The 20,862-nt window shown below is 49.3% G+C and overlaps 1 protein-coding gene across 9 annotated transcripts in view; it reads right to left on the minus strand.

The window, feature by feature from the left end:
* L1CAM (L1 cell adhesion molecule) overlaps nucleotides 1–19,120 on the minus strand; it is a 103,073-nt gene extending 83,953 nt beyond the window's left edge. For all 9 annotated transcript variants that reach the window (XM_079958656.1, XM_079958655.1, XM_079958652.1 and 6 more), the window contains exon 1: nucleotides 19,022–19,120. In XM_079958656.1, coding sequence (XP_079814782.1) covers nucleotides 19,022–19,110 — 89 coding nt within the window. In that variant the 5' untranslated portion in view covers nucleotides 19,111–19,120. The remainder of the gene's footprint in view (nucleotides 1–19,021) is intronic.
* Between the last annotated feature and the right edge of the window lie 1,742 nt (nucleotides 19,121–20,862).

Genomic DNA, 20,862 nt, shown 5'->3' on the forward strand with positions numbered 1-20,862 from the left:
GAAGCACGGGGTTAGGCTGCCTCTGATCCTGGAGTTTCTATTTTTAAAATGTTGATTTGTCGTGCTAATCGCCATTTGATAGACCTGGCCATTATCATATTTAATCATATATATATATATATCAATTTAAACTAGGATCCATCAGTGTATTGTCAATTAGCAGGCTATGTGTCAGGTGAAGAAGAACTTCCCACAGTCAGTCCTGAACCTTTTGCCACTTAATTTAATTAGGTGACCCTAAATTGTAGTATTATGGGAATAAGAGAGAGAGAATAATCTTTATCTGGAATAAGAGACATAAGTCATAAGACCTAAGAGACATAAGCTGTGAGACGTAAGTGAAGCCCCCTCCCCCACACTTCCGCAGTGGGGTTGGGAAATGGAGAAAGGGGTTGGACCATAGAGCTAAAACAGTATAGAATAGCATGCCACTCTGAACTTTTGTCACTGAACTTGAAAGCTTCTGTTTCCTGTCAATAATAATTTGTCTCTATGATGCCGCTCCAATTTACCCTGTATCAGTCTTCACCCAACAGTGTGAATATTCAAGTTGTTACACAAAATGCTGTTCAAATGGCACTGGGACTGGGAGTCCTTAGGGTGAAAAGGATAACCCAACTTTCAATTACTGTAACTTTATATCCTTCAGACTTTTTTTGGGGGGCGTGGGACAATGTCTTTAGAAGTCCATTAATGTAAAACTGCAGCCCCATCCTACCTAATACTTGGAGAGTGTACATTGTCTCCATAATTATTGCAACAAGCCCTCTGAAACAGGCCAGTATCCCCTGTAGTCAACGTCATCTGCCCAGTATATAATAGCCAACTAACTTTCAACACCAACTTTCCACAACTAAAAAAACCAGATCAACAGCCAGGGAAGCTACGGAGCCATAAATATGCTGCTCAACCTCAGTGTTCACTGGTTTGAACCAACGATGTTTCTAGCACTCATAATTGCTAAGACAAGAAACAATCTATGCCTAGTGGGTCAAAACTTGGAGGTGGGGAGATCTGTGGCCTGAACTCATGCCACAGGCTGCATCCAGTCTGATCTCTCGCCCCCACCCCCCCACCCCCCCAGCCATTCACAGCAGGATCATGGGGAAGCAGCCGGCTATAGACAGACACTCTGGTGGCAGGAATCCTGCCAAAGCAAACAGGAAACTGTGCTTGGCACAATTCTGGACATCAACAGTGGTCACTGCCCCCCTGAGCCCATCACAGTGTTCTGTGGCAGATGGTTCCAGAGAGCAAGGAAGAGCTCCCTTCACACAAAGGACTGCTAATATACACAAACGCATGCTCATACACAGAGCAACCTGGCCTGAGCACCTCAACCTAAATTGCTGCAGATTCATTAACACTCCTACCCTCCGGGTATTTGGATTGCAATGTGAAGTCTGCTCAAAACATATAGGGGACTATAACAGACAGAGCCCTATCGTAGTGAGATGGGCAACTTGGAGTGGCGGATTTTGGGTGCTGTTGACGGTGATACGGAAGGGGGGGGCATGTCTTCTTCACCTTCTCCTTCGCTACAATATATCAATTTATTACCAATTGTCAATGTCAAAAGGGACTAAAATCTATAAACTTCATAGAAAATCAACGTGCCAGTTTGCTCAATTTCTCTAGGACTCCATCACACCTCCCCTGTCCAGCATAATCCCTCAAGCAAGGTGTTAAGACCCTAATCCTGTCAAATCGCTCTGATCAGCCTTTCCTCCAGGCAATGTCAGGTGGCAGACTATGCATATTTGGGACCATTGTTTTCTCATCCCCAGGAAGTGTTTATCTGTGCATATCTCCAGCTCTGCATATTCCCCCCTCCCTCCTCCATATGTTAATCTGTGTAACCCAACCTCCCTTTAATATATTCATGATGTAATCTGTGTAACCAAACCTCTCTTTAATGTATTCATGATGTGTTTTGCACTGTATTCTGGGACATGGAGGGAGTTTCAAAAACTCATGTCACCCCTTTCTCACTGTTCAATCTCTCCTTGAACCTGTTGCGCAATAAACTTGGATCTTCTGCAGTTTGCTCCTGTCTACGGCTGAGCTCATTTTCCTCCGCAGGGACCCACGGACTTAGTCCGATGAGCTGGGTGGCAGAGCAGCCTCGCACCCAGATTTTGCCATAACAACGGGCAGCAGAGTAGACAATATACAAATCTGACTCACAAAGCACAGCCCATTGGGAAGTTCTCCTGCACAGCTCTTGCTGAAATGCATGGGAGCTGTGCAAGGGCTGTTACTATACACATTATCATCGCCCACTCATTGCAGTGGGGCTTATGGAGGAGAACTTCCAGTAGGATTGGTCCTGTGTCAGTTAAACTATGTACACACCATAAATTAAAAACATGACTTCCACCAAGGAATCCTTGTTGCTGTAGTTTACCCCTCACACAGCTACAATTCCAGGACTCCTGAGCAAACTAAAGTTTGCAGAATTATTTGTGGTGGAGGCCTGCCTTGTGCTTTAAGTGTTTGTCAAGGGGGTGGTGTGTACACAGCCTTAATCAGAAGGGGCTCCGATTGGCTTTTCTGCCTCAGAAGCCAAATTGTCTCTGGCTGGCACACAGACACACAATGCAACACACACACAAATGCCTTTCAGTCTTAATCCTCCCATCTACCCAGGCTAGGTCTCCTATCCAAAAAGCCCTTAGTGACCTTCTCGCTCATCTCTCCCGTTGCTGGTTCTGCTTGACCCAGCCCTGTCCCCCTGCTTGCTACCCGACCCCCCCCCCCACCTCTTTTAACCTTTTCATATTTCATCTCCCTTGGTAAAACAAACATCCACAGAAGCAGGAGAATTAATGAAGTAGGTGACAGGCCTTGTCAAAAGCCCTCTTAACAGGGGCTGGGAGTGGAGTTGGGGGGGGGAGATGGGGGGGGAAATGACTGGAGAGGAGAATCTGATGACAGGCCCTAATCAAAAGGAACTGGAAATGTTTGCATGAGAAAAGGCAGCTCCCCATCTCCTCTGCCACTGGTGTGCCATGAGACACAACAGCCTCTCCCCATATAAGGGCAGGAGATTTTTTATTTCCTCAAGATAGTACTAGAGCTAAAATGTCCCATGGTGGCGTGGGGGGGTTAGAATCCTTTTAACAAGGACTATTGAACCGATTAAAGAATTTTAAATGTATTGATTAGCCGTCTTTTTTTTAAGCTGTGCATGAATTAATGGAGCAACTAAATTCATTTTCCAGAATATTGCCAAGACCTCAGACTGAACAATGTATAAAATCAAATCAGGGGAGGAAAGCCCATAACTCACTGCTTGAGCATGTGATTTGGATGGGGAACTTCTGAGGTCCAGCCCCAACATCTCCGGTTAAAAGGGATCTCAGAGCTGCCACCAGCTGCAGCAGAAAGCAAAGGGGCTGGAGAGTTTTGTATTAAGCAGCATGAAAAATAAAGAAGCAGCCTGTCCGCCATCTGACCTGACGCCCTCTACAGGACAAACTGAGCATTGCAACAGAGCCCCTCCAATCCTCTGGAATTAACTGGATCTCTTGCACTTTCATTTGGAGATTTATCTGAGGCTTCAGTGTTTAATGAGAAAGTGAAAGGCTAGGAGGGATTAGAAGCTGCCCAGCTCACAGAGATCACGTCCTGCTCCACTAGGATCCCTCAGTTGTTGTTGTTTTTAAAAAATGCTTGTTTGCAGCTAATATTCTGTTTTTCCACAGATCTCATTGCCTCTGAGACGCAACGGCTGACCACTACCCTCTGCTGATGGAGAGCATCATGAAGCACATGCATGGCCTCTTCCTCTCACAGAAGTGGGTGTTGGGTGGAGAAGGGGGTCCTAGGAGAGCTGCATCCCTCATGGCTTAAAAGCTGCTCTGCCTTCTAACTTTTGGCAGCTGTGAGCTGCATTGAGCCTAGTGTATTAGGAGAAGTCAGCACACAAAAGAGGATGGTGTGTGCCTCTACAATCCCACCCTGGGCTTGCATTAGCACCCTGTGGAGCTGTGCCTGTAAGGACTGGGTGCTGCTCAGAAGCCAACTTTCATCTCAGCAAACAAGGACAGCAAACAGAAGACAGAACTGGGGTTCAAGATGGACTTAACAGATTGGGGAACTGGGTCATAACTAACAAAATGAATTTCAATACGGCCAAATGTCACATTCTACACTTAGGCAGGAAGAACCAGCTGCATAAATATGGGGGGGGGGGGGCTCACCTGGATAACCAGTAGTACATGTGAAAAGGCTCTAGGGGTCTTAGTGAACCACAAGCTGAAGATGAGTCAACAGTGTGGTGCAGCAGCAAAAAAACAAAAACAAAACAAAACAAAGCACCATACCTGGAGAGCACCAGGTTGGGGAAGGTTGATATAGTACTTTGAGTGTTCAAAGATCGTACATTTTTTTTCTAAATTTACTGTTATATCTTTTGTAAACCTTTTTCAGTGTTTTTTTTAAAAATATAATAAAATCAAGAGGCCTATACATTTTATGAAATAAAAAAATGAAGTGCTTCATGGGCACTAGCCTCTTGTGCTCCTTACAACAACTCTGTAAGGTAAGTTGCCATTCTCATTACATCTTCCATATTGCGGAAGCAGCTGGATGGGGCTGAGGCTGAGAGGGAGAAGCTTGCCTAAGGCCACCTTGGGTGGGGAGGCAAAGGCAAGAATCAAGACCAGGTGGGGGGGGCTGCTTCTTGATTTGCGGCTCAGAACAACCCTAAACTGGTTTTCTAATTCCTATTGCATTCAGTGGGGCTTATCCCATTGAAAGTGTGTCTAGGTTTGTAGTCTTCAATACTTTGCTTCAACAAATACATCTGCATAAGAATCTAAGGCACCCTGAGAAACAGAACTAGCCTCAAATCTTTCTCCACTGAGCTTCAGGGCTGGGAGACATCTCACCCATGAAAAGGACTCCCGCTTCTAAACCTTACTGGTCCACAACCTTTTCTTGCCTATCTCACTCCAACCTTCAGAGGCAGGTCACACACAGTTATTCCTGTTGTTCTGGCAGGGAAAACCGAGTCCATATAATAGTGATGCCACTGAGCAGGCCCCATGTGCCCGCAAACATACACAGACACATACAAACACAAACACACAACCCTAGTCTGGTATTATGAAACATCTAAATAGCCCTTTTCACTCCACTTAAATATATATATATATATTTGCCCTCACAACAACCCCCTGAAGCAGGTTACTATTATTCCCAGAAGAGTGTGCAACAGCATTTCTGCTTGCCCAAGAGAATTATCTCCATTCTATAGGTCCTTTGGTCCTCCAGATGTTGCTGAACTATAGCTCCCATCAGCCCCGGCATGGGTGGGCAGCGGCCAGGGACAATGGGAGTCGTAGTTCAGCAACTTCAGATGGGCCAAAGGTTCCCCACACCTGACAGTGCTACACTGAATACAACCTATGATAAAGTAATAAGAACCACAACAGCAAATTTGTATCTCTTCCTGAATGAATAAATGACGAGCTATTTATATGCTAGGGATATATACACTAGAAACACCAACACTGAACATACTGTGGATTGACATTTTCTGCTAGAAATTGCTCCTTGGCACTCCACAGCTAATGAATTGAAATACAGTTGTTAATGGAGGTCACCATTCTCACTACCTCTCCTCCATGTAGTTCAGCGGTGCCCAAACTTTTTTCAAAGAGGGCCAGATTTGATGACGTGATCATGCGTGAGGGCCAACTAAAGTTTTTGAGCTTTTTTTACAATTTTAAATGGATTAAATAGACCGGATTAGGCCCCCGAAACGGATTTTGGACATGCCTGATGTAGTTAAAAGATAGCAACAGGAAAGAACAGATCTTCCCTTTTTATTATTCTGATTTTGGGGGCAGGGAGCACTGCCATTGAATGAAACTGATCTACACTGGCAACAATAGTGTCTTGCGGCTCCTTAATCTGTTTTAAAGGGGCTAGTGGAACATCATGCCTGTGGGGCAGTTACAGATTTAAGGGGTCCAAGTAATAAACTGTAAGTGTTGGGGGGAGAAATAGAATCACAGAATTGTACAGTTGGAAGGGAGACGTCTAGGCCAAACCTCTGCAGTGCTGCCTGGGAAAGATCTCAACTTAAAAGGCCTGGTGGCAGAGGAAGCAACCACGAAAAAAGGGATCTGTCAAATATATATCCCAATAGCAGCTGCACAATGTTCTTGCACAGGCGAAAAATTTTGGCAGGCTGGACCCACATTTACCCAATTCCTGCTGTCAGAGGGGACCACCTTATCTTGCTTCATGGCACAGCCATCACCTGTACTGCTCTTAGGCTACACACACACCAAACATTTAAGACATATTTCTCCTCCCTCCCCCACCCCCTGAAAAAGAATTCTAGAAACTGTAGTTTGTTAAGGGTTCTGAGGAATGGCAGCCCTCTGATGGGTAAGCTACAGCACTTGGGTGCTTTCAATGCACGGCCGTGCGCAGCCTTAGAAACGGGCATTGTGGGTGTGCTTAGTGCTGACCTGGGTCTCTTGTCAAATCACGCCCTCTGTGGTTTGCATATTGTGCGCAGTTCAGTCACCATGAAGCCTTGGAGTTTGGGGTGACAGTTGGCGTAGTTTGTCTCATGAGCACCTGCTCTTTATTTTTTGGCAGGTGTTGATTTGCAGGCACTGCCCAAGTGAGGCGCATGCCACGCATCCTGTGCGCAAAGAGCAGCCTCTTCCACTCCCTCGCTGCTGCCCTACAGGACAGTGCCACTCTGTGGTCTCCATAGCAACCATGGGCAAAGATAAGCTAATGAGCCTTAAGGACTCTGCCTACTAAACACACACAAAGGAGGGGGAGGCAGGGGAGGAGGAGGCAGGATCCATAACTGTCCGCAGGGAATTCAACCCAGGGGAATTGGCTTCTGCTCTAACCACTAAGCCCCAATCCTTTCCCAGAATCAGAAAACAGAGTCCCAGTTTCGTTTTTCTTCTCCCTGCCTCTCTCAGCAAAACACAGCAGATCTGGCCATGGCAGGGGTCCCTGCGCAGGGAGATAAGGAAGGTCTGGTCGGCTGAGGGGTGAACAACCTCCATTTCTGCTCCTCCCTTGTCCTCATTTGCAAAAGAAAACATGCAAATCCCAACAAGGGAGAGGGATGAGGGGAAACATATTTATCAGGGAAAGGAGCAGTTCCAAGGTTGGGGGGGCGAGCCCCTTAAATCCTCTCACTCTCTCTCTCTCCTTATATTTCCACCCTGAGAATTGCCCTTCTTCAGTTCTATCAGCAACCCTCCAGGCTCATCAGGAAGCCTAAAAAAATTAAAAGCCCACCCCTGAAACCCACAGATTATGATGGTGATGATTACATTTGCATAATTACATAATTACATTTGAGGCCAGAGGAACATGGCCTGGCTGTGAGGCATGGAGGCTGCTCCCTGCAAGGTCCTTTCCACCTGGCCTAGGGGGCTGGACCCACACTCACCAGCCCCACTGAAGAGGCTCCTCATGAGGCCAGAGGAACATGCGTTGTCCGGCATCATGAACAGGGCATAAAGGAGGAGGGCCATTTAACAGAGAGCTGCAATAATATTATTAATCATTTATATACCATACTTAACATACAAGTGCAAGAAAGCAAACCTTGAGGCTGCCTGAGGGGGCTTTAGGAAGAAGTGGAGGAGGAGGAGGAGGAGGTGCCCCTCCATCAGAGAAGGACTCTCAGCAGGGCCATACGTGGGTGGAAAACTCTGCCATTGTACATGTTCTGGTGATTTTCCAGCAATGGAGAAAGGGGGAAACAGTGTGTGTCAGGGACGGGTGTGGATATGCCCCATCCAAAGTCCTCTTGTTTCCTCAATACACCCTTTGGAATGATGCCATTCTATGGGTGGCTCTGTAGATAATTCCCTCCCATTGGAGCAAAGAAGGAATAGATGACCCCTTTGCCTCTCCTCTGGCTGCAGGGACCTCTCCCTCCTTCCTCCATTAGTGACCTTTAGGACTGTGCTGTTGTTTAATTTTAAACTTGGAGGAATTTGTGGCTTCATTTTGCAGATGGAGAAGTGATGCTGGTAGATCCCTCTTGGTTTGTGGCGCCCCCTGCCTTGCCTATGCCCACCAGGTACTCTCGGTACAAGACAACAACATGTCGACATAAGGCTGCCTTGGGTCGATTTTCCATTCTGTGGGTTTTGGTATTATTTCAGCATTTGGGGGTCATAGAGAATCCATCCTATCCATATGACATGCATTGTGGGATCCTGGGAGGCATAGATCCAATGATGATAGATAGATAGATGATAGATAGATAGATAGTCTTCTTTACATCTGGTTATGGTTTAGAACTTATCCACAGACACATTTAACAACTGTGATGCGGCTGTATGAGAGCAGAAGATGCTGAAAGGGTTTCATAGGGTTACTAAGCTGCTTTGAATACTCAAGGCCATTCAGACTAGCTTTCAGGGCACCTGGAGTCTATTCTTAGCCCCAGAAAGAGAATGGAGTGAAGGGAGCTGGAGAGAGGCTGGAAGGCCAAACGCTCATAATTTCTGAGAAGTGTCTTGACAGCAATCCAGTAATTCTGGGGATGGTGGGAAGGGAAGTGGCCTTTGCGGGGGAAAGGGTGGCTTTCCCCCTTTTGTTTATAAGATGAGATTGCAAGATTCTAAATTAGCATTCAGTCTGGACTTAGGGGTGGAGCATTTGCACTTGCAGGCCTGTTTTGCAGCCTCTGTGCGGCTCGGTGGGTCTGAGAACCTGCCTGCCCTTATTATCCCAACAGGTTCCTTGGACCCCTCCAAGCTGCAGAGGAAGCTGCGTGCACATTATTTTAAAGAAACACAGCAAACTGCAAAAAAATATCTTCTCCAGATCTTTATGCAAAGTATAGATGTTTCCCCCAATAACAACAACAACTGGCTAGAATCAGTGTATTTATGCGCAGCGACCCAAAAGAAGTGGCTGCCATGGGGGTTCCTGCTCAGTCATGGATAAGAGGGTGGGTGAGCAGACGCAAAGAATGGTGGCAGGACTTAATCTCTTGCCTTAATAGTTGTGCAGAAGAGTTCTGTGAGTCTTTCCCTGCACAGCTCTGAGTGAGAAACTGCAGCTGCCAAAATCCTTTCTTCTACATAAGGATTAAAGGTACATGATCTTGCCATCCTAAAGGAAAGGTGGGGAACCTCAGGCTCAGGGCTCCCAGGGGCCCCTCCAGGTGCTTTTGACCCAGCCTGGATGGAGGCTGTGGGGTGTGCATGTGTGCACATGCGTGTGCACACTAACCTCTGACTTTTGCAGGGCTGCAGTGTAGTCTACTGTACAAAGGCAAGAGTCACATTTGTTGCTCTGATCACTTTTTCGCCAATGGCCGTGGTCCAAATGCACATTGACAGGTAGGGAACTGGGTCACATACAGGGTGGGAATAAACTAAAACTTTTAAGTGTGGTGTGTGTGCACGGGTGTACATGGGTGAACATGTACACACCAGTTACACGCACAAGAGCAACAGTTTGGCTTGGATTACTGAGGGCAGATTCACATGTCCAAATGATCACACATTACTCTGGCCCTGAAGACCCAAAGAGAGACATGAGACTTTTCTAGAAATCATGCCTGTGCTTTTGCAACTCATTTGCAAAACATTCTGGCTTGGTGTCATTGGGCTGCAGCCCAGCAGGAGTCTTGGACTGGGTCATTCCCATTGCTGGGAAAAGGATTTCATGTGAGCCTCCTCCTTCTTGGAACAGGCTGATTCATGCAGCTGGAAGAACTGGAGAGGCAGAGGCAGGGTTCTTCCCTGCGCCACCTCCCCGTTGCCCTGCTTTGCTGGTGCCCCACCATTCCTGCTGCCCCTGCCCAGCTCACCACACCCCCAATGATCCATCAATGCTATGGGTCCCGCTAGCTCTGCTTGGGGCCTCAATCAAGTCCCCGATTGTAGCCATGATGCCCTGCGGATGGGTCAGGCTGAGGGCGAGGCAGCGGAAACTTGGGGGCAGCTGAGCCGTCCTCTCGACAACACACAGCAAGTGCACAACAAGGCGCTGATTGTTTGGGACCCAGATTCCAGAGGAGTGATGGCAGCTCAGGCTGCAGGATGACTGCAAGAGCCCCCAGATCAAGTCTGTTTCACAGAGCATAAAGCCAAAGAGAGGGAAGTGCAAAGGCCTTCCTCTCTTGCCAGTCCAGCCGCATCTTGGCTCTGGGCCCACCGAGGTAGGAGGGGCTGCTCAGAGTGGCAAGGAAGAAACATGTGACACGGTAGAGGCTGTGTACACACTTTGCCTTTTAAAGCATGTTTCAAGCACACAATTTCCCCACAAAGAATCCTGGGAAAGAATCCTTAGGCAAGAACCAGCTGCACAAATATAAGACGGGGGACACCTGGCTTGCCAGTAGTGAATGTGAAAAAGACCTAGGGGTCTTAGTAGACCACAAGCTGAACATGAGTCAACAGTGTGATGCAGCAATAAAAAAAGCCAATGCTATTCTAGGCTGCATCAACCCAAGTCTAGTATCCAGATCAAAGGAAATAATAGCCCTGCTCTATTCTGCCCTTGTCAGACCACACTTGGGGTACTGTGTCCAGTTCTGGGCATCACAATTTAAGAAGGATATTGACAAGCTGGAACATTTGCAGAGGAGAGAGACCGAAATGATAAAGTAAATGAAGCCTTATAAAGAACAGCTGAAGGAGCTGGGTATGTTTAGCCTGTAAAAGAGGAGAATGAGCGGAAATATGATAGCCATCTTCAGATATCAAAAGGGCTGTCACATGAAGGATGGAGCAAGCTTGTTGTTGCTGTTGTTATTGTTATTTCTCCTGCCGTGGAGGGTAGGACCCAAATCAATGGCTTCAAGTTACAAGAAAATAGATTCTGACTAAACATCAGGAAGAGCTATTTGACAGCGAAACGGACTCCAACAACAAGAGTTGGACTCTTCTTCCTTGGAGGTTTTAATGCAGAGGTTGGGTGGCCATCTGTCATGTATGATCTAGTTGAGATTCCTGCATGGCAAGGATTGGACTAGATGACCCTCGGGATCAAAGCTGTCAACTTTTCCCTTTTCCTCCGAGGAATCCCATTCGGAATAAGGGAATTTCTCTTTAAAAAAGGAAAATGTTGATAGCTATGCTCGGGATCCCTTCCAGCTCTATAATTCTACAATTCTATGAGTCTAAGTCTAGTTTAAGGGTGCTGGGAATTGCAGTTCTGTGACGGGTAAACCACAGTTCACAGGATTCTGCTTGGGAGAGGGGGAGCTGTGTGTTTTAACATGTGTGGTATGTACCCAGCCAGAAAACCTTTCAGGTTAAGCACTTGCTCCTCTCAGCCTACTTGCATTCAATCTCACTCATTACACTCATTAACAACCCTAAATGGTTGTGACAGGTGATCTTCCCCCAGGTGAATTAACATCCAGTAGACAAGCAAAGGAGACCTCCTGCAAGGTGTCCTCTCCCCAGGACTCCGAAATAGCCTGTCTCCTTCAATGTAACAACCCCCACCCCAAAGAAGCAAGTGTGACATACTGCGTGGAATACCAGCAGCCCTGTTACCCATTGCAAGCTGAAAACAACGAACTTTTGCCCAATGAAGCCAAGAGATGAAACAAAAGCAAAAAGCAGGCAATAGCTTCTCAGACTGCAGCCTCCTTCCTTCGCTCCGTACAGATGCGTGGCTCAGAAAGTCTCCATTTGCCATGAACGAGAAGGGAAAGAAAGAAACCTGAAAAGTGGGAGTGTGATGTCTCTGCCAAACCCAGACCCTGTCACTCCTCAGAGCAAGGGAAGGTGTGTTGTCATCGTCATCACACACATCTGCAACTGCACTGCCTTCATTCACTTTGGTGGAACTTACGAGTCGGGAAGATGCTTCAAAAGGCAACACAACTGACACTCCTAGTTGTGGAGGCAGGAGAAGGTGACAGAGGTGCCAAGAGGTTGGAGGCAGCCCTCCTGTGCCGTGTTAGAAATCAGCCAGGCACCAGGCGCATTTTGTGATTGGCGCAGGTCCAACTGAGGCCACCTGGAGATCTCGGGATGCCAGGCTGATGACCGGGGAAAGCAAAATGTCACTTCGGGAAGGATCTGAAATACTTTCCTTGAAGCTTGAATTTGTTTTATTATGGATTGTTTTATTTGATGTTTTAATGTGTTGTGAACCGCTTTGAGATTTTTTCCATTTAAAATATAAAGCGGTATAGAAACAAAATTAATAATAAAAATAAATTCCACTGCAAAAAAGGCACCTAGACATTCCATTCTGGTGCCTGTAACCTACGCTTAAGGTGCCCTTTGACGATTAGATTATATATCTGAGTTTCTAACACTGGACCCAGAGTCCCATGCTCAGCTTCCCCCTCCCCAGCCCTGAATACTCCCTCCCTGCAGCTGCCATTGCTGTCCTATAAAACCCCCTTTAGAGGGCTGGGTCTCTGCCCCTGCCCACTTACTTTTTGTAACCCTTTGGGTGGTACATGCTGGAAAGCAAAGCCAGGCTCCAACCACTGACCATTTTTATTTGCCCAGAAACCTTGGAGCCCCACCAAGGTTCAGAGATATTTCTGGAGAAATTTTAGATGGTGGGCAATGCCCAGTGAGGCTTGCTAGCGCTCTCATCAAGGCACTTGGCTGTGAGGCCCCAGATTGTGCCCCCAAAGTCTGCACTTAACAGCTTTACTGGGGGCAAATTTGATATTTGAGTAGGATAGCAAGTAACCTGAGCTAACCCTGAGTCTCTGCCCCACCTCCTCTGGAGGACTGGGGATTGCCACAAGGAGAGGCAGGATGTGGAGAGTGGTGTGCAAATGTTACATTCAGTAAGAAATCTCAGGATAATTTGGTTGAATGGCTTTCGCTCAGGGTTAGAAGCAAGTTGAAAACATGTTGGTGTCTCAACAGTTATTAATTCCAGATGACACCAACACTAGACACCTCTGCTAATTAATATGGGGTGTAAAGTTCACTGGCATGAATGGAAGCTGCTAAGACTGTGGATCTTCTATATTTCAGTGTTACCTCAGCCAGAGACCTTCCCAGTGCATTGTAGCCTATGGGTTGGTTTTGTCCTGTAGGATGTGGAAACCTCGCTTTTTCTCAAGGCAGAGATCAGCCTTACAAATTAGACAAGAGCCTCACATACATTTTTACTAGCCCCTTGCCCCTACTGTGTGAGTCACCTGGAGCTGTTGAGTAGCCTAGCCAGCTCTCTTTCAGTGATCTAAGCTTCCTGACTTCATCACCTTTATTGCAGCACTTAATTGCCAGAGGTGACCAAGCAACTGGCTATTTACAATGGTGGCAGGGTTTTCAGCTCTGTGTTTCCAGCTATCTTCTCTGAAGCCCCTTTGGTCTGCTGGCAAGTCAGTGGTCCAGCCTTTGAGGAGAAAGGGCCCTTCCCACATCATCACACTACAGAGAGGACTGGGCACCCAGACACCTGGGGTCCGCCATCCCCTGGAACAAAAGTCCACACTCCTCTAGCAAGGCCTTGTGGTGGTAGGTCAGAAGAAATTGGCTTGTTTGGAAACATCTCTTTTATATACAATATGAGCGAGGGACTTTGAGGAACACCAGAGGGGGGAGAGACTGAGAATCCAGCTCTTTCTTTCCCCATCCCATCCTCTGAGTTTATTCCTGCAGGTGCTGAGTGGGGGCAGCAGGACACACAGAGAGAGACTCTAGGCAGGCAAATACAGCAAGATGAAAAAGAGATGCAGGAGATGAGTCACTCTGGGTCTGGTTACAGGGATGGATGGGCAGGTGCAGCCCTGGGTGGGGCAAGGGAACTGGGGGTACAGTGGCTGCACCAGGCAGCAGCAGCAGTTCTGGATGAAACCCCCAGGCCCTGAGGTAGCTGCAGGTGCCAAGAACCCCAGCCTCCTCCTTCCCTCTCCCTACCCCAAACAAAGCCCTAAAGTCTCCACTCTCAGTCTCCACTCCTGCTGCACTGAGAAGCAGAAGGCTGGGGACAAAGCAGGAGAGAGACAGAGAGAGAATCCCAGGAACAAAGAGCTTTTCATGAAAAAGGCAGGAAAGAGAGATCGTTGGGTTCTAATGTGGATGGAAGAGGTGAGAGAGCTGGGTGGCAAGAAGGAGAAGAGTGTGGGGCATTTGTCAAACCTGTGGGGAGGAGGGGGCAGATCAGACAGCAGGGAGGGTTTTGGGTCAGGGCCGAGGGCATCCGTGCAGCTGGGCAGAGCCGGCCTTGGTATTCCTCTCTATCCTGCCACCAGCTCTATTGACAAGGTGGATTGATGAGGAACATGCCAGACCATAATTCCTCGTTGCCTGGGCAACATGCCGCTATCCGTCCCTCTCCCCACCACGCAGCTCCTGCCTCAGACAGATTCCTCCCGTAAATCAATTGCCACCTGCTGCCCCTCTCCCCCCTCCCCCACCCATCACCTCCTTGTCAGGGCGGGGGGGGGGGGAGGCAGGCTGGGGGCATCCAGGGTTATCTTCCACAGCTCCGGGAAGGGGGATTTTTTAATCATTAAGGAAAGGTAGGGAATCAAGCTCCTGACCTAGGTAGGGTGCACACCCCCAGGGGATATTCTCCTGCAGAAGTCCCATGGAAGTGAATGGAAAGCGCTGCAGAAAACCATAGCCATGCTGTGAGGAGGACAGCGTTATTTATTAAACTGGACTTTGTTCATGGGCGGGGGGGTTGTTCTGTACATGTATCCTTGATGTGAGGGACTCCAGGGCTTCCCTTGGGTGGGCTGCTTTAGCATCAGGCTTTGGAGCCAGGAAAAGGAAAGGAAACTGGGGAAATAGATGACGTTTGGGGCCTTAACCTACATAGATGCCCAGGATATTGTAAATAAGGGTGTTTTTTCCTTAACAGAAATTCAAGAGCAATTACCCAGATACCGGAATTATGTGCTTCAATGTTAATACTCCCTCTTGTTATTAGGCTGGTGAAAGTGATAATTAAATAGCATCTCTCCCTAATAAGGAGCCAGCCAGACAGCAAAACAGTATTGCAATCTGCCAAAAAAGGGGCGGCGGGGGGGGGGGGGAATTGAATGGCAAAATGTTTTCCCTCCCCATCTTCTGACTGCCATAAAATCAAAATCAGATTTGTTCCAGCTGAGATTTGGGGTTATTTAACTTCCCAGGATACAATGCCTATTCATGCTGATCTGCCCAACATTTGGGGGATCTCAGGACCCTCATCTTTCAGGGCAGAAAATGCCATTGATTTTCATTCATTTTCCTAACTACTCACTTGATTGCAGGAGGATTTATGTCCAGTGTGTGTGTGTTTAATTGGCTGTGGTTGTGCTGTGTCTGGTAGAAATCCAAGGATTGGAGTGTTCACAAATGCTGTTTTCCAGCTCAGAGGATTTCTTGGTCAGCAGGTGTTCAGCCCAAAATATTAGACTTCTGCTGTGAATATTCTGGGTTGCATTTCCCAGTAAGAGATTTCTCCCTGGCAAGGGCATATCCCCATTTAAGCTCAGAAATTATTTCCCCCTTATTGGAATCGAAGGAGAATTCAAGGTGATTAAGAGGGAGAGGGGAGTCTTCCTGATCTCTGCTTTTTTGCTATATATAAAAGTTGATCGAATTTAGAGGAGAGAAACTTTAATGCCTTCCTCTCTCAGAAGCAGCCTTTGCAAACCTGGTGCCCCCCAGGTGGATGGGACTTGTAGTCCAAAGCAACTGGAAGATTTCAGCTTGGTGAAGGCTTCCTGGGATTTTGCTCCCCTAGATGGTGCAAGAGGAAGAGGATGTGTGCTTGGATTGGTCAGTGTAGTTTTGCCCCCCAAGATGATGGTGATGGTGAACTGGCAATACCCTGTTCTCTGAATGAGTGAGCAGTGCTTGCTTTCCTAAACAACAGCTTGCTTAGACAGTTGCACCTCCTAAATGCAACTTTTTTATTTACCTCTGTTAAATAAATGTAAATGATTCGGTGCACATGTTCAAAACAGTCAGTTTTTAAATTGTTGGTTTGTCATCAAATTAATGGGTTCTGAAAACAGATTCTGGGGCTGAGCCCTGGCAGCTCTGCTCTGATTCCCACACTGGGGGCAGGGGTGCCTCCTTGAATAAAGTATTGGGGGGGATGTAAGCCCCACCTCACATAACAGACCACAAGACAAGGCATGAGCACACCATTTGAATGGCAATGCCCATCAACTTGGGGGGAGGCTGGCCCCCTCAAATATTTTATTGGGGAGGGGAAAGGACCTTGGCCCCTAGGAGTTGGCTCGTATGGTTGGGGGGGGCAGAAGAAGGAGCCAGATACAAGCTGAGCCTTTGCTTTTGCCCATGCACACACAACCTGCCATCAAGTCCACAGACACTTCATCAATCTCAGCAAGCCTGTGGCATGAAAATGTGTGTGTGTGTGTGTGTGTGTGTGTGTGTGTGTGTACACATGCAAAACCGCTATGATCTAAGCATAGGAAAACAAGCCCCACCCAGCCCAGGAAATACAGCCTGAAGTTAGCAGCAAATCATCACACACGGGCACAGACCTGTGCAAACCACCAGCACCCGACTCTCTCTTGTGTGCAGCAGTTCACTTTTAAACAGAGAGGGGTCTGGGCTCATTTGAAGCCTCTGACCTGGCAGCCGGGGGGGGGGGCGGGGTAAGGCAGATGCAGGCAGTGATGTGTTCTCTTCATTTGATATTGCTCCAGGTGTCCTCACATCTGAAGGATGCCAGCCTCACCCTACAGCTTTTAGGGCTGAGCCTGGGAGAGCGGTTGATCCCACTCAAACACTCCATGCATGCAAAGCACAGCAGATTTTCACACACACACACACACCGATGTTTTGGGGCTGATGGGAGTTGCAGTTCAAAACATCTAGTAGGTGCCAGGTTGGCACAAGAACACATCCTGGAAATTCTTTACTTCTAGGAAACACCTCCACAAAGGCACCATGCAAGCACTGCAGGCCTGGGCTGTGCACATGCCACCACCCACCATATCTGCACAGCACAATAAGAGAGGCACATACAACCCTTTTCGCCTTTACACACAACCTGTCTCTCCTCCACACACAACTGACTGCACACTTAGGTCTGCATAACGCACTCATCACATGCACACCAGTATTATGTTTCAATAGCCATGAATCCATCAACGGACTTACACCAAACCCCTTGAGAAGACCTAGAAACCCACCAATCATTCACATTCACACACACACACACACACACACACACACACGTTGTTACTTTACCCTGTTGCACATGCCTGCAAAGCGGATTTTCATAGACATATAAACTGTCAAAAGATTGTGGACCTCTGGCTCATGTCCATCGCCAGCACTGCCCCCCCCCGAGAGAGACACAGCAGCAACACCATATGCACAAAACCCCAAGCCCTCCCCACTGCCCCTCCCTATTCTGCACAACACAACACAGCCCCCCCCCTCTCACACACATACCCCATGCGATCAACATTCCTTCTCACCTGCAAAATTCTGTTATTCACATATAGCCAACTCACACGCGCATTTCAAGCTCTGCATGTGCAACCCACAACCTGTACACACATGCACAACCAGTACCCATCTTCCAGTGCCATCTTCCAGTCCTTACTCACAATGATTTTATTCCTGCCTCCCAGTGCTATTTACAAATTCTTCCAGAATAGCACAACCTTGCACAACGCCTCCAAAACAGAGCGATGCTCCGAGTAACTACTTCCCACACACAACAGTCTGATACCTCCTCTCAGACACATGCAAACTGTAGTTTTAAAGAGCTCCCATCTTGCCTTCCATGGATGCAGAAATAATTGAAAAAGATGTGTTGCCTGAAGCAGCAGTCCAAATGGTACTCTGCCTCCCACCAACAATTTAAATATATATATGATACATTAAATAATTAACTACTTGCTGCTCTTTAATGGCTGCTGCCCAAAACCTGCCGCCTGAGGCAGACCATCTCACACTGCGTAATGGTCATGCTGGTCCTCCACCGAGGACAGGAACGGTAGAGCCTTCTGATTTAGGCCCAGATCCAGCTGCCACACCCTTTCGCTACTCTCCCTCCCTCTCCCCCTCCAACCATAATTCAACATCTTCGCCCACAAGCTGCCCGCGATTCCCACAGCATCCTTGCCAGCACACAATGCTTCCCCTTCTCACACACCGAGGTCCACAGCGTGCCCTTTCCCCCACATACAGGCACATGCTCCAGCCTCCTTAGCGCAGATGTACACAGGAGAGACTCATCATCAGACACCATTCTGCTATCCTTCCTCCCTACCCACACACCCAGCTCCCTCCCTCTCTCACACACACACCCGGTCTTGTCACAACCCTTCTAGCGCACACAACTCATTCTGAAGACAACCTTGCCTCAGCTTCCACTCCTGGAATACTCCCCTTCCTCATGCAAGCCCTCATCCTGGCATACAATGGTGCACACATCTGTTTCCCTGACACATCCCCATCCCTGGCACATATTCTCACACTCAAGGGGCCCTGCTGCCTCCCTCCTTCCCGCCTCTTCTCTCGCACACCCCTTATTACTGCCCCCCAAAAGACCCCCATACATCTTCCTCTGAGAGGAAAGAGCTAAAGATGGCTTGCACCTAGAGATTTTGCCCCCCCCCGGCCCCCGCCATCTTCTCCAGCACATCTCTTGGCCCTTACATTCCCATGCACCCTCCCCGCAAGAGGGGCCCCTTTCCCTGCACCCGGAGGGTCTCCCCTTCTCGGCCCCTTCTTCCCCGATTCCCTCCCCTGGAGCCTAGCCCCACGGACACACATTCAGTCCTCCTGACCCACAGCCACCACCACACGCCCCGCAACTTCTCCTAGAGACAGATGCGCATCGAGGGCGGGGAGGGGGCGGGCGGGCTGCACCAACCTATTTCTTCTAACCGGGCTGTGCGTGTTCCACTGAGGAACCCCTCAGGTCTCCTTTATACCCCAAATTTAGAAGAGCCCCCCACCTCCAGATCCTGACAAAGGCGGGAGCAGGGACAGCCCTCCCAGCGAGGGGACCCATCCTCTCCCCCAACCCCGAGGCTCCTGCTGAGGCCGGGGAGGGGGTCCCCGCGGCAGCCCCTCCGGCCTCCTACCTGAGCCGCGCCCGTCCCTCCGCTCGCCCCGCAGCCGCCGCCTCGCCGACTCCTGCTGCTCCTGCTGCAGAGCCCGATCGATGTGACATAATCGGCGGCGGCGGCGGCGGCGGCAGCGAGAATCCCCTCCCTCCCTCCCCGCCCCGCCCTGCCCCCTCCCTCCGCCCTCCTCCCCTCCTTCCCGGGCTCTGGTTGGGCCCCAAAGCTGGACGGGGAGGGGGGGAGAAGGTAGGCATCGGCTGGGGCGGGGGGGGGAGAAGGGAGTGCCCCCCTCCACTCCCGGCCCTGCGCTAAGGAGAGTTGGGGTGGGGCGGACTGGTGGGGGGAGAATGAGCGCAGCCTCTCCTTCTCCACTTTTCTTCCTCCGCTTGGACGGGAGGAGGGGGTGCCCCAGCGGGTGGGTTGCACCTCAAGGGTCTGACGCCGGACGCCTGGGTCCCTCCCCCGCCCGCGAGCCTGGGGGGGGAAGGAAAACGGGCCGCAGCAGGGATGCCAGCAACGGCGTCCAAAAATCTTTGGCTTTCTGCTCGCATCTTGGAGGAGGAGACGGTGCAGCAACGAAGTAGTAGGGTGGGATACGCACAGAGAGACATGTTTTTAATTGATATATAGATAAATGTAGCCAAGAGCTTCTCCTGAGCTGGGCTCGTGGGAGAGGGAAGGGATTTAGGAGCCTCAAAACGGGATTTGGAAGAGCTATTTGAAGGTCACAAGCCCCACATCTTCCAGTCCCTCTCCCCCCCCCCCGTCCTCCGCCCTCATACACACACTTTTAGAGGGTGCCCTTTTGGTGCCACCTTTGTGTACGTGTGAGAGTTGACAAAGGCAAAACGTTTCTTAATAAACGTCCAAAAGACTCAGAAATGAGGAGTTTCGAAAGGAGAGCTTTCGGCAAATCTTAAGAGCGGGGTGTCTTGATTAAGAAGGTGCCAAGGGAGATATGGTTAAGGGGGTACAAGTTGGCATAAAGGACCCCTGGCTTCCCTGGAGGGACCACAACCAACCCAGATTCGAGGGGTGCCGGGTGCTGCGATTTCAGAGCCAAAAAGGGTCTGGCCTTTCATGGCTGCCAAAGTGGCCGGCGGGCCGAATGGCTGTGGCGGAACGCAGCCAAAGGACGGAGCCGCGCCACCTTCCTGCCCTTCCTCATGCCAGCTTGGCTCCTCTGTATCTGATAGGCCAGGGAGCAGGCAGAGAAATGGATCCTGGCGCCTGTAGGCTTTCGATGTGCAAAGCAGCGTGGTGAAGGATGGAGAGGCATGAGAGGAGGAGGAAGACGAAGCAGAAAAAGCATGCGCCTGGAGCTCGCCAGCCATAGAGATGAGGAAAGCACAGGATGAGGAGGAGCAGCTACAGGTGGCGCCAGGCCACTCCAGCACCTGCCGCACCGGGGATCGGAAACGAAGAGAGATGAACAGGAGACGCAGGAGACTCCGGGGCTGGACACAGGCTTTAGGTGAGGCGACCTGATGAGCAGCGGGGCCGAAGGGCTTCTCCCCAGGGCAGGAGCTTTCGCAGGGCAAGCAAATGAACTGTGAAGATCCACAGCACCGCAGGAGGCTTGCAGGGCAGGTGGGCGCAGGACGGCTCATCATCCCAGAGGAATGTGGTGGTACCTTTGTTCTGTCCACACCTGAGGAATCTAGACCAAAACAGGGGTGGGGAAAGCTCTGGCCCTCCAGGAGTGGTTGGGCTACAGCACCCAGCCAGCATGGCCAATAGTCAGCGAGGGATGGGAGTGGCAGCCTGGCAACATCTGGAAGGGCCCCGGCTCCTCAGCACACACACATCCCCGCTGGTTGGTTGGTTCTTAAATCAAATTCCAGGCAGTTGTTTCAGAT

This window comes from Podarcis cretensis (genome assembly GCF_951804945.1).
Source record: "Podarcis cretensis genome assembly, chromosome: 17".
Lineage (NCBI taxonomy): Eukaryota > Metazoa > Chordata > Lepidosauria > Squamata > Lacertidae > Podarcis > Podarcis cretensis.